Source organism: Populus euphratica, unplaced genomic scaffold, assembly GCF_000495115.2.
Source record: "Populus euphratica unplaced genomic scaffold, PopEup_1.0 scaffold334.1, whole genome shotgun sequence".
In the NCBI taxonomy this organism is placed as follows: domain Eukaryota; kingdom Viridiplantae; phylum Streptophyta; class Magnoliopsida; order Malpighiales; family Salicaceae; genus Populus; species Populus euphratica.
The window spans coordinates 240838-255126 of record NW_011500223.1 but is presented as its reverse complement, the minus strand read 5'-3'; the positions used below and the strand labels follow the sequence as shown (position 1 = coordinate 255126).

General features: G+C 34.6%; 1 protein-coding gene across 5 annotated transcripts; it reads right to left on the bottom strand.

Annotated features, from left to right (window-relative positions):
- Window positions 1-3385: 3385 nt before the first annotated feature.
- Window positions 3386-12937, bottom strand: LOC105112333 (uncharacterized). 5 transcript variants are annotated; one of them, XM_011008009.1, is made up of 11 exons: window positions 12784-12937; window positions 9245-9311; window positions 8348-8533; window positions 8137-8248; window positions 8030-8063; window positions 7397-7434; window positions 7254-7288; window positions 7016-7168; window positions 4337-6855; window positions 4078-4164; window positions 3386-3821 (listed from the first exon to the last, which is right to left on the bottom strand). In XM_011008009.1, the coding sequence occupies exons 8-9, from the start codon at window positions 7147-7149 to the stop codon at window positions 5757-5759; spliced, it is 1233 nt and encodes a 410-aa protein (XP_011006311.1). In that variant the 5' UTR covers window positions 7150-7168; window positions 7254-7288; window positions 7397-7434; window positions 8030-8063; window positions 8137-8248; window positions 8348-8533; window positions 9245-9311; window positions 12784-12937; the 3' UTR covers window positions 3386-3821; window positions 4078-4164; window positions 4337-5756. The 5 variants fall into 5 exon arrangements, with proteins under 5 accessions (XP_011006311.1, XP_011006314.1, XP_011006312.1 ...); XM_011008012.1 differs by having other exon boundaries at window positions 3386-3794; XM_011008010.1 differs by lacking the exon at window positions 12784-12937 and adding an exon at window positions 12165-12742.
- Window positions 12938-14289: the final 1352 nt, after the last annotated feature.

The following is a 14289-nucleotide window of genomic DNA, read 5'->3' as shown; positions in this document are numbered from 1 at the left end:
GAACTTTCATGTGGAAGTCTGGTTCAAATTATGATGTTATTAATGATGTTTTATTTAGATAAGAAGATAAGGATTGTCACCGATTCAAGAGTTGGTCATCGACTCAACAGGTAGTCAACAAATCAATAGTTCCTAATTTTGGCCTATAAAAGGAGGTATTTGTCATGCATTTAGGTATCTTGGTTTCTAGATCAAGATCATGCTCTAATTTTCTCTTTTTGTGTTTTTGTAATGCTTAAGTTTTACTTTCATTAATATCTTGTTTATGCCTTTTATTTCATTTATTTTACTTAGTTAACTTTTATCTTATTTATGTTCTTATCCTATTTATTTATGTTTCTCTCTTTTATTATGTTTAGCTAAGTTTATTATGTCAAGGTGAAAAAGTTAAACTAATGGTGTAAGAATAAGTATAATGTAATCTTAATATGGACTTTAATGTTTGATACTAACATGTTTTGTATTTGTTATCTTGTTCACTCTTAATACTTTGTTTATTAAATGGTTAATCTAGATTTATGTTGTATAACACTTAGTATAACAAATATTTAGCACTTTCATAGCCTAATTATATGATGTAACTGACACTTGTACTATGAAAGGAACTTGATTTGTTGTTAACATAAGTTATAATCATGAATGTCTGACAATATTTACAAGTATTAACATTATTTGAATAAGATAATTAATGAAGTGATCTTAACAATTTATAATTTAATTGGAATCTTCTTTGTGTGTGGTTTCCATTTGAGTAATAAGAGTTTATACTATACTTGTTTGAAATACCATTATTGGATTCTCCAACCTTGACATTTGTTGTTATCATTGTTTAATTCTTACATTGATCTTCCATTTCAAAGTTCTCATCAACTTCTTCGTCTTCTTTTTCTTCTTCTATTATTATTATTGTTGTTGTTATTATTATTGTATTGTTGTTATTTACAATTTATACAATTAACCTCCCTGTTATTCGATCCTGGTCTTGCCAAGTTATTTATTACTTCACAACTCCTACACTTGAAAGAAGACATCAATCTTTTGGTCATGTCATGGTTCAATTCAAACTAGAACATCATTTGGTTATTGGATCATAATTGGAGCTATAGAACATGGATTTAAGTTTGGTTTATATGGATGGAAAGTTAAGATATAGGTTTAAAACTTTCATGAAAAGTTTAAGATTCAAACGGTTGTTTTCAAGTTCAAATTATTGCAACAATAGAGAAGTCAAAGTCCTGCAACCCATACATTATTCATTATTCAACCCTTATCTCGAGTTCTAGGAGTCCAAATGAGCTCATTCTTACTTTGTTAGGCAGCTAAGACAAATTCCCAGAACTTTCATGAAGACTATCTATTCAAATTTTGACGTTAATAATGATGTTTTGTTTAGATAAAAAGATAATGGTAATCACTAAGTCAAAAGATGGCCACCCACTCAATAATTAGTTATCAAATCAATAGTTTTGAATTTAATATACATTTAGACATCTTGGTTGTTTAGATCAAGATCATGCTTTTACTCTCTTTCTTTGTATTTTGTAATATTCAAGTTTTATTTTATGTTATATTAATCTCTTGTTTATGCCTTTTATTTCTTTTCATTTACTTAGTTAACTTGTATCTTATTTATATTTCTTTCTTTCATTATGTTTAGTTAAGTTTATTATGTCAATATGAAAAAAGTTACACTAATGGTATATGAATAAGTATAGTGTAAACTCAACATAGACTTTAATGTTTGATACTAACATGTTTTGTATTTGTTATCTTATTCACTCTTAATACTTTGCTTGTTAAATGATTAATCTAGATTTATATTATATAACCCTTGATATAATAAATATTTGACCCTTTTATAGCCTACTGTATGGTTTAACCGACACTTATGCTATGAAAGGAACTTAATTTGTTGTTAATATAAGTTAGCATAATGAATACCTGACAACATACAAGTATTAACATTATTTGAATAAGATAACTAATATAATCATGTTAACAATTTATAATCCGATTGGAACATCCTTTGTATGTGGTTTTCAGTTGAGTAATAAAATGAGTTTATACTATACTTATTTGAAATACCATTAGTGGATCCTCTAACCTTGACAATTGTTTTATCCTTATTTAATTCTTATATCAATATCTCATAAAATTCTCATAAACTCTATGTTTTATTAAATATATATATTATTTGTAATTTATATAGTTCACTTTCATATAGTTCGATCTTGGTCTTATTAAATTATTTATTATTTCAACACTTCTGCTCTTGAAATAATGCATCAATTTTTTAATTTTATGAATAAATTCATTCTTAGTAGAGCCACATTATATCTCAGCTTTCGACCTTCATAAAAATTCACCTCCTTCATTCTTGTATGAACTATTGGATGTGGTAGGATCTCGTCAGATATTGAATTATTCCTCGCATAAGGGAATGGAGTGTTTCTTCCTTCACCCTCACCTTCTTGATTGTTCACTATGGTTTGTAAGGTAGCATTTATTGAGTCCAGCAATGGAATGAATTGCTCATTCTTTTTGTTTTGTTCCTCTCACTGTTTCTGATTTAGCAAAATTTCTCCATGTCCTTACTCTACAGTTGATCTTGAAGTTTTTCATGCATTCATTGCATTTGTTCCTCCATTTCCTTTCCTTGCTTTTCCAATACTTTAACTTTATTATTTTCCACCATGTTTAATTGTTAAGTATGATAGTGTGGATCTTTTAAGTTCTGAGACCAATTTATTAAGACCTCTTCTTAACAAAAGTAGATAAAAGAATCGAGATGTAGAAATAGAAGAAGAGAGAGAGATTGAACTACTAATGCAGACTTTTCTTAGCTTTATTTCTTGATTTACATGTTACTGGTATCGTTCCTTTTATACATTGAATTTCCCTTCAATTTTAACTGTGCTTCTACTAATAATTTCTAACTGTTAACCAATTCTCCAACTGTTACCAACTACTCCACGTGGCAATTCTTAATTTCTTATTAAAGAATACAATTCTGCTCTTCTTTCTTCATGTCAGATTGTAATCCTACAGGCGCGTGCAACTTCTGCCCCTCACTTCCTCATCAAAGATCGGGTGTTGTGACATTTTTGTAAGTTGATTGTATAGGGTATAGAATTAAGTATACTTGTTTCCTATGATGGTTAGGCTAGAGTTGATTAATGTACCCATCTATGAAATGTATAAAATCCTGCTTCTTGTCGTGTAAAAATCCTGCTACATTCTTTAAGTTGTGCGAACTCTGTGTGTGCGCAATTCTTGCTGACACTCCTGGTTTATCTTGGTTCTTAATGTAAGCAAATTAGCTGCAAAACATCCATGTAATGAAACATAGACAAATCTGCATACATTATGTAAACATAACAAGTTGAACCTCAAAGACTTCAAATTCAATATAATATAATGAAGTGAAAAAATAATACAGCCAAACAAATAGGTCAGTTGTTAATGGATTCTTTGGCGTTTAACATCCTCCACAGGCACAGGGTTTGTAAAATGCAAGAATCCGTATGTTCTGCAGAATACTAATACTGATCCTAGACATCTGCTCGATATGCAATACCCTTGGTCATTGTAATATGCGGAAACACAAGGATGGTCCAACCCTCTGAAATGCGTGCAGAACCATAGAGGAACTGTGAATGAAGATGAAGGAAATTTTTCCCAGAAGCCAAGCGTAGCCTTGTATGTGGATTCTAGGAGGAAACAGATGACTGATATTTTGCATTCATCCCAATATCAATGGAACTTGGTCTCATTTGGTTTGCTGCCCCTAAACGCTGAAAGAGAGAAGAATGACCTTGTTGCTGAGACAAGAATATTAGAGGAAGTCAAAGTCTACTTAAATTCACCACTAAAGAAGTGAGGAGAGAGACAAAGAGAAGACTATAAATTACTCCAGCGTACATGCAAGGAGGAAAAGCCAATAAGAGAAGACTATAAATTACTCCAGCGTACATGCAAGGAGGAAAAGCCAATAAGAGAAGACTATAAATTACTCCAGCGTACATGCAAGGAGGAAAAGCCAATAAAGAACACAGCACAGAGAACATGAATAACAACCTTTAGTTGTAGAGGCTGCAGTTGAGAAATGACCCTTATGCAACTGATGCGAACTCTGGGCATTGAATTTGCTTATGTTTGATTGAGCTGCAACCAGAATAGTCGATGCATGTTATATGTAGCATTTTGGGTTTTTTTTTATTGCCGGTAAATTAAGCATGCAAGGGGAGGAAAGAAAAGATCACTTCTAAATATCCAGCTTTTATTGAGGAAAAAAAAACAAAATTAAAGAATGGCTAAAGCCAGGAAGCAAAAGTACCCAATGGAAGTTCGTGAGCCTTCACATTTCTGTCATATCCTTCGAAGAAAGAACTCTGTTGCTTCCCATGGTTTTTCGAATGAAGGGCTGCCTTTCTCTGTAGATTGTCGGTGTTTCTCTTATTGATAGCTTTGGATTCCTCACCATCATCTTCTCCTTCAGAAAAAACATATGGGCTAGACCAACCTGTCATATTTGCATCTCCTTTACTCTTCCGAGCAAATTTCAAAAGCCTCTTCAACCCTTTGGGAGCCTCTTTTTGATACACCACTGCAGGAGGATTTTCAGCATTTCCCCACTCGACAATATCAGGTTCACTTTTATTGTCTTTTTGCAGCATCTGTGAAAGAGAATGACGAACACCTTGACGTGGCAATCCTACAGGTGCAACAAGGACTGGAGAGCTATGTTGAGTTGTGTCATCATCATTCGTGCAAGGCAGATTCTGTTGCTCTTCTATTTCCACTCATGCACTAGGGGAGATAACTGAATCTTCATGGAACTGGAAATTTGCCAAAGATTGAACCATATATTTGAAGCTATCATCTGCATCAGCGACAAGCTCATTGAAGTTCTCCATCTCACCAGAATTCTGATGGCCATTTTCCACAGTTTCCAACTCCGTAGCACCATCAAAATGACTCGCTGGCACATCATCCTGATCTTCATGCTCGCTAATCTGGACAGAAGCATTAACAACCACCTCATTCTCTTTAGCCACTTTCTCTCTAGTTTCTGACTTACTCCCACAGTTTACAGAAGACTCCAGCAGCTGGGAAGCTCTTGTCTTTTTCACAATGGGAGGGCCACTTCTAGATCCCTTGCGGAGGAACGGTTTCACTTCCACTGGCACTACACTGCTTTTTTTGGTAACCTTATTATAGAAACTAGGCTTCAATGGAACGACATCAGAACAATCTTCAGCAACTGCAACAACTTTTGTGTTTTTTCCACTTTTCATTACAGTTTGCTGCATCTTCTCTTTTACTCCCTTCAACCTCCTGTCAGCTTCAGTTCTTGTTTCCTTCACATTTCTGTGCTGAGGCTGGGATCTTTCAACTTTAGGATTTGATCGAGGAAGTGATGTTGCAGGCTGGGGTTTCCGACTTCTTAGTGTGGCACCAGCAGATGAGATCCCTGAAGGAGTTTTTGATGGAGATGATAATGGTTCTCTGATTGGTGGTGTTGATGGCCATGATTTTAGATTGGCAGGCAAGTTCGATGTTTTAGATGAAACCTTTTTTGTGACAGAAGATTTTGGGCTGTCTTTTCTGAGATTTGCAGGTTGAGATGGATTCTTGATAGATTTTTGTGCTCTGCTTGGCAGATGCTTCTTACCAACATCCTCTACATATACTGTAGCTATTTCAGCTATCCTCCCATCAAGAATTTGCTGCATCACTCTAAATTGCGCTTCTTTTTATGCTCTCTTTTCAGCATTCTCTCCTCGAAGTTTCCTATCCCTCTTCTCCTTGTAGTGATCATAAAATCCACCCCTCTGCTCAGATGGGATATTTTGGTTTTTGACAGTTTTAGGCTTTTGGGTTTTCACAGGCCGGCTTTCCATCATTTTCATTAACATCTGATTCAGTTCTGCTTCCTTTTGCCGACTCCATTCCACCGAGTCTGGTGTCCTTTCATTTCTTTCCTTTCCATGAGCAGCATTAGCATCTGTTTCAAAATCCACTACATGCTGTCCCTTTTCTTCCCATCTTTCCAACTCTCCATCAGCTTCAGCAGTATCAACAGGATTTTGACATCCTGATGTAATATCAGACTCTAATTTTTCTTGGATCAAATTCTTTGAGATTTCTTTATCTGCAATATCATTGCAAGGCAGAGGAACAGAGTCTTCAAAACTTAGTTCTTGTTGGCAGAGACTGGAAAGTTCTGCGACACCAGAACTCCATCTTCTTAAAACAGCTTTATTTGTACAAAGAGAATTGTTCGACAATGAGCTCTTTTTTTGGGCATCTATGCTTTGATCCTTTTGTTTTCTTTCGAAAAGACTGATTGCATCTTGAACACTCATTCTTTGGACATTACTCTCAGGTTTCTTACTGGATTGTTCTGATCCTTCATCCTCCCTACTAATTTCAGCTTCATCTCTATGAGATGATGTCCTTTCTCTGTTAGGATAAAAATTGAGGCTCTTAATTGTTAGTGCAGCTGCCCTGTGTGATCCAGTTCTCCCAATTTGAACCCTCCGCATTGGGGATGCTGACCTTCTGGGTGCTGCTGATCTTGAAATAGCTCGACCTCTTTCTGCAGATTTTTTATTTTGATCGCTAGAGTCTGAAGGCTCCCCACTATCAATTGAGCTCTGTCGCTCAACCTGGGCAGCCTTGGCTGGTGAAACACCATATTTTACCGGTAGTATTGAATATATCGGTCTTGAAATTGGAGTATCTTCATCCATCTTACTTACTTTGTCAATTGTTAATGAATTTTTGTCATCATTTAGAAGTACAGCTGCCTCACCCTTTTGGCTCAATTCTAAGATTTTGCATAAAGAATTCCTGATACATACCAGATGAAATCTAGAGTCAGAAATATAATATTCCATACATTTAAAAACTAAAGTAAACATTATACGTAAGGTGAGGCTGCAACTATAATTTTTTTGAAAACTAGGAATTTAGATCACCAATGCACAATTTGTTTTTGTGGGTGACTTACTTAAGAACTGTTGCGCCAAAATATTCACAAAACTCTACTAAAGAAGTGATTTCTTTACAGGAGCATATGGCACCAAAAGCGTGGTTTAGGGCTGTAGCCAATTCTCTTTTTAATGCTGTAAGCCTCAGATCCATAGCTCGCAGCAATTCATTCCTGGAAATATAGTCATTAATAGCTTAGAGGATATGCAACCAATATGGAAGAAAATTGGAAACAACAAGCAATCAGAAGAACTTACTTTGATGTATCTGATAATGCAATTTTCACTTCAGCCTAAATAGGTCCAAACAACCTATTTTAGTTGTTATAACATTTAATATAACGTAATCCAATTTACAAATAAGAGAGAGCTCATAAAGACAGAAAGGTAAAAGCAATTACTTTGAGTGTTGGTTCTGTCTCAATTGAGTCATTTCCATCTGTCATACAAGGAAAGATACACAATACACATTTGATAAAAACTGAACTCAGAAGATCTCAGCAGATTCAATACAAGCACCCAATTGTTTTAAGCCAATATGTCCATAAAGCACAATAGCTAACTACTCCTGCCATGACAACAGAAGTCGACTTGTATGCTTGAACTTCCCATGATGCAAACATTATATATTTTGTCAAACATAAATATGGCATGAATTGGAATCACCTGTGAAAACAAGTTTAGTTCATGGAGACCATATTGTTTACGATTTTAGATGAGAAAGAGCATCTCTTGTTTTTGATGGAGGTGGAGTGACCAGCCAGAGTCAATGAGTATTTAAAAATCATCAAGTTGATGACTATATCTCGCACATTTTATACTTCCTTATAACTCACTGCTTCTAAAACAACTTTATGACTATAATTTTGCTACAGATGAAGTGATAAAAACCATATAGCATCTTAAACCGATTCATTTCAGGAATTCCTTTGTTAGTAATGGAAAATTACTACGACTATTGGACGGAAAACTCTACTTTCTAGAATCATGAGTAACATAAGTATCTACTTTCCATGTTTCTTTAAAAAACTTACCTGTTTCCCCACTTTGAGAACGATCCTGATGCCCCTGACAACATCATTTTTTTGTTAACAAGACACTGTAGACAACATAATATCACAAAAGAAAGGGTACAACTGACCTGAGCATATAAAGAAAGATGAAATTTTCTGGCTTCCTCCAATTGAGAAATCTCACCCTCGATAATCCTGCTGGTATTCACTAAATCAGGCGAGCCAGCAAGTTGCAGGAATCTGACAAAATTACAAGTGTTTCAGTAACAGGAGAAGCAAGCACCCACATTTGCAATAAAAATCAACAGAAAGCAAGATGCACGTCTAAATTACAAGAACCTGTTCAAAGTTGATATTGTGAACCATGGTACATTGCTGAGTTCTCCTGTTACTTGTAGTTTGAAGATAGCATTAGATCCTTTAGCATAAATTTTATGTACTTCTGGCAAATGTGGCAAGATTTGCTCCAGTAGGCCAACAGCTAATTTCTCAACTTCATCATCACCACAAACAAATATCTCATACCTAAAATAACAGTGGGCATGTTAGAGAAGTTCACCACCAACCAAGACTTACCAAAAAAAAAAAAGAACATAGAAAAAACTGAAAAGAAATGCCTCTATATGCTTTGTGATGAGAGTAATATCTATCAAATTTCAAGGATAAATGCAATCAATGGCGCCAAGCTTAGGAAGCAGGACAGAGCTGACTAACAAAGGAAACTAGAACCGTGAATGCTTTCACCCCCTTCCACCTAAAAAAATGAAAAATTTTAGCTCAACACTGCCCCCCGCCCCCTAAAGAGCCTGAATCCATTCAAAAAGTGCAGATCTCCTTAATTAGTAAACCATAATCATATTTATTTCATGCACGAAAGTGCTAGCATAGCATTTTATACCTCTTAAATATTGACAGGACATTAATCAATATTTGTACTTCTTATATGGGTTTTTTCGAAGGATAATCTTAGATATAAAGCGTTCCATTTCTCGATGAGTCGACATTTGTGCCCCCTGCTTTGACTTTTTTTATTTTTTTATGAAATGGTTGTTCTTGAAGCAAAGCCATGCACCAGAACTGGGAAATCATTTTTTGCCATTGAGCTGAAGAAAAAATTGGCCCGTGTAGCAGATCAGTTTAAATTATTTAACTGTTCAATAATATAAAGCATCTAGGGCAAAATGCTTAAACTATCTCTTACTGGGGGGTGGGGGGGGGTGTTGTGTGGGGACTGACCTGTTTTTGGTTGGAAAAATCTGAATGGTAGCATAATCCCATCTATTCCACTGGCCATCCCAACAACCTAAAAGGAAAGGAGAGTTTATCCTTGCAGAGAACAGAAGATCAACCTCACATGATGCAATGCTTCAACTTACTTGTACATGTTCAGTTATAACCATTACTTTAACAAGTATAAATTTTAAAATATAAAATGAATGTTCTAACAATATGCACATCAATGAAACGAGTTCTGGATCCTCTGTTATATCGACTGCCAGTTATATTTATTGACGAATACCAAAACTGAAGGCTGGCAACACAGCAAGCTTAAAGAAAAAAACAAGGGATAGGAGGTGCAAGAACAAGAAGAAGGATCAAAAAATAGTTAAAGATCAGGAAATTATTGCAAGGATGATGGAAGCGAACAAGAAAGAAAGAAAAAAAGTTACCCAATAAAATTATGAATTGGGTTAATCAGATTGTTAAAACATTCAACCGAACAGAGATAATAAAATAAAGGGCGGATTGTGATGTTTTGAATGAATAAGTAGGAAAATACAATAAAGTTGCTTAAAGTGCAGGTATAAATAAATAAGGGGTAGTGTAATAATTTAATAAAACTTGATAAATATAAATAAAAAAAACAAAAAAAAAATCTGAAATTTAAGAGAGAATCAGTAGGAAAGAGAAGGGAAAAAAAAATAAGAAAAAAAAAGAGAAATTAAAAAGGGAATAAAAAGGAGTTGGAGAAAATAAGTAAAAAAGTAAGATTATGTATAAATATGTGTTAATTAAGTTTTAATTTTGGTTTTGATAAATGTTAGGGTTATAACATTTATGTTGTGGGTTTAATTGATAAATTAAATTGAATGTTAGGAATTGATTGTTGTGGTTAATTGATTGTTAAGTTGAATTTGAGAGATTGTAAATGAAAATGATGATTTTGAGTTATGAATTTTGTTTGAATGGTGAAATTATGTTAGAAATAAGGAAAGAACAGTGAGTTTCTGTTGAAATTCTGGGTTGGAGGTTGAAGATGACGAAAATTCATTTTGGTCCCTCAATTTTAAAAAATTACAGTTTAGTCCCCAAACTTTGGAAAATTACAGAATGGTTCCTGGAGCATATTCTGAGATTCTGAACAGAATAAAATATGAATTATGGGCAGAATTACTGAATAGTTATGAAATTTTAAAACTTTCAATTTAGTCCTCCTCCAATTTGATAAAAATTACCATTTGACCCTAAAAATTTGGTAAAATTCCAGAATGGTCCCTGGAGTATAATGAGATATTCTGGACAGATTTGAGGATTAATTATGGTCAGAATTTCAGTATATTCATGGATTTATGATAAATTTTAGTTTGGTCCTCCATTTGACAAAAATTACAATTTGACCCTAAAATTTTAAAAAAATTCCAGAATGGTCCCTGGAGCATAATTAGAGGTTATGGACAGAAATGAGGATGAATTATGGGCATAATTCCACTATAGTCATGAATTTATGATATGTTTAGTTTGGTCCTCCAATTAGATGAAAATTACAATTTGGCCCTAAAAATGTGATAAATTCCATATTAGTCCCTAGCTGTGATGTTAGCCTTTTCAGATTGGTTTGATGAATAATTTAGGGTTATTTAGTGAATTATTACCAATTTTGTTATTTGTTTTATTATGGATTAGATTTCGGAAAAACCGTTAATTTTTGGGTTTTTAGGAAAATAACTAGTTTAGTCTAAAAACATATAGGGTTATGGAATAGACCCTTAATTAAGTGTATTAAATAGGCTATATGTTCTTTTGAGTCATTATTTAATATGTTTCCTTTATATTCAAATAATCTTGATATTCTACCGGCGGGACGTTAGTAGGATTTTCTCCGGTGTCTGCTTTTGACTTTTGTTTGCTTCGAGTCAGGTGAGTGGATAATCTTCCATATGCATGAGAAATATTATAAATATTTGATTTGTTAATATTTGATTTGTTAATATGAATTGGATCATGCTTCTTGATAATATATATGTTGACTATTATCCTTGTTATGATAAACATGATCATTTGTTAAATCCAAATTCTTAATATGAACCAATATGTATTTTGAATTGACTTCTGAATTGATAGCTCCTTATTTGATTGACGTCATGAGTTGAGCTTTGAAATATGAATATGTCCGTTTGATTATGATTATGAACCTATAGTATGTCAGTCAGAATACCTATGCCAACAGGATAGTGTTAGTCTTTGTGCATATCGTATCTGAACCCTAGTTGGTCGGGGGAGTCACCAACCTGTATAGAGTGATCATCCCACAGTATGGAGCCTCATGCTCATTGCATTTTGATTTTCTGACGAGTTTTACCATATGATATTCTTGTTATGGCCTGTTTGATAAACTTTTCTATAAGAACCTAGAGCCATACTTGTATATATATATTTCTCATTGTTGTATTACCTCGTGTGTGTATATTGAACGTTATCTACTCACTGAGTTGTTGAACTCACTCTCTCATTATTTATCCTTTTCAAGCGTATAGCTTGATAGCAGGTCATTTTTGTTAGATCTTCAGAACCTGCTCTTTTGATTGTAATTTGTGCCTTTCTTTATGTCTAGTCAGTGCTCCAAAACTCTTGTATTAAGACAATTAAGTTATATTATGAAATTAGTTTGTTGTTACTGCTATGTTGAACTCTGATTGACTTATTAAAAGATAAGTTTGTATGTAAGTTGGGGTTCACATAGGTATGAAATCTTGGAGGGGAACCTTGTCTATGTGCCGGTCATGAATCCAAAATTCGGGTCATGACACGGATTGATATAAACACATATGTAGAACCCAAATTAAAATGATACAATATGAATTATTCAAATCAGACATATAAAAATGAATGTTGCTGTAGTCAAGGAGGAGAAAAAAAAAAAAAAGATGTTCGGTGCTTGCATAGAGTGTGTCAAGAAATAAAAGGGACGTGGAATCCACTATGTGTGTCAGTAAAGGATTGTTTCCATTCCAACTTCATCATCTACTTGCAAAATGCTCTCAACCCCCAAGAACAAAATTCAAAATACTTGAGGCTGGTTGAGCAAGAAATAACCCAGAAGATATATATATATATATATAAAAGGATTTGGCAAACCAAAACAAGTGATGGGTGCAATTATAACAGAAGAAGAATACGATTTGTTAACATACTTGATTTTGAGCCGGCATAATTAAGAGCAAACAAAAAGTTTCTTTTACTAGAAAAATAAGCATCGAAGCCAGCCAGCCAGATCTAGGCAATGAAATGCCTATCCTACACTAGACAACTGAAGAAGAGAAAGAAAAGAACAAAAGTTGAAAAAAGAAAAGCATAGCCATCAAAGCCAATCGGCATCGACAGAGAGTTTTACAGTTAAGGCAAAAATCACATGAAAACTACAGAGAAGTTGAGTGCCACAACAATGCATAGGGATAGAGTAGGAGGAGGTGTAATGGGGAAGAGAAGGAACCACCAACCGAAAAGAAAAGGACTCATAGGAGTAGAATGAAAAGGAAAGCAAGAAGTTAACTCACCCTGAATGGAGAAGAGACAAGAGACAAGACAAAGGGATGAGACCAAAATCTCAGCTAAAGGTTTAGATTGCAAGAACTAGGAGAAGATATCTTGATGGAGGAGCCTCGTTCATGAATCATGTCATGTGTGGCTTTTCTTTACTCGTTATTATTCCATTTCCAATGTAAAAGAGCTATAAATAAAAAATAAAAAATACTAAAGGAGAAGTCATATTCACTGCGGCTATATACTCGGATTAGAAGTCTCCCTCTCTTTCTTTCTTTCAGGCCAGCTTGGCTGTTTATTAAATAATTTTATAATTTTATAATTTTGGAAATTAAGAATTATATATGAATCTAGTAACCCTGACTCAAATTTATAATCATTAAACAATAAATCTAAAAGTTAATTAATTAATTAATTTACTTATGAGGGTTACTCGAATTAGTATGAAATGATGCCTTTAATTTTTTTTTAAAAAAAATTGTTTGCAAGGAATTAAAGTACAAGGCCCAAAATAACTAGGCAGTGATCTATAGGGGGATTAATTGATTTTTTCAGGGGTAATTTTGAAAGAATTAAAAGTTGAAGAGTCTTTTAAGGACTGATTTGATTACTTTGGAAACCAATGACTGTTTTGTAAATGACGCCGAAATCCAGGGGTAAAATTAAACAATTCCTTGAATAAGGTCCCACTTGCTAAATGTCAGAACTTCAGGGGGCAAGTTGAAATTAGCCATATCAGTCAAGAAACAACGGCGTCGTTTCATGAGACTACAATTCATCACCTTCTTCCCCATCCAGGGAAGGCCAGTCCAGAAGCTGCTCCAAATCAAGGGTCATGTCCCACAAGATGCATTACAAACTCCCCAGTTTTTCCTCAAGCGCGCATGGACGGACGTGACTCCCAAGATCATTATCCACGTTCTCTAGCTTTATAAAAGCCAGAGAAAGAACGACACAGGAGGGGGTACAGAAGAATTAACAGACGATAAAAAGAGAGGGAACACAGAGAGAAGAGGAAAACGAAAAAAAAAACAGACAAAAACACAGAAATAAGAACAACACAGAGAGAGACAGAACGAGAAAACACACACAAGAGAGAGGAAGAGGAAAAACAAGAAAAAAGAAACACAAGGAAGATCTGGTGATTGATTCACCCGATCCAACCAAAGAAAAAGAAACGAAAGAATTTTTTTTCTTTACAAAAGGAGGAAAACAATCATCTACTTCAACCTCAGCATTGTTCAGAGAGAAGGAAACGTCGCCAAAGCAGAGCTCCCGGGCTGAGACAGAAACGAAGAAGTTTGCTGGAAGTGAAAGGTAAGTTTCGATTTCTTAATTTTAGTTCACTCCTCCTGTAGAAGGCTAATTGTCCACGCCTTTCAAATTTAATCACTCCCTTCCTGTAGCAAGCATGCGTGAAGGACACATGCGTGCAGTCCTGCCCGCTTGATCAGACAGGGCCGGCTGGTCCAGCCCAGCAGTACAAAGAAAAACCAGAAAAAAGCTGAAATCGGGCTCGG

Coding starts and splice junctions, on each gene's coding strand:
- LOC105112333 (XM_011008009.1), bottom strand. CDS start 7,149: ATGGATCTGAGGCTTACAGCATTAAAAAGAGAATTGGCTACAGCCCTA. Junction 6,856..7,015: donor TTTGGCGCAACAGTTCTTAA/GTAAGTCACCCA, acceptor GGTATGTATCAG/GAATTCTTTATGCAAAATCT.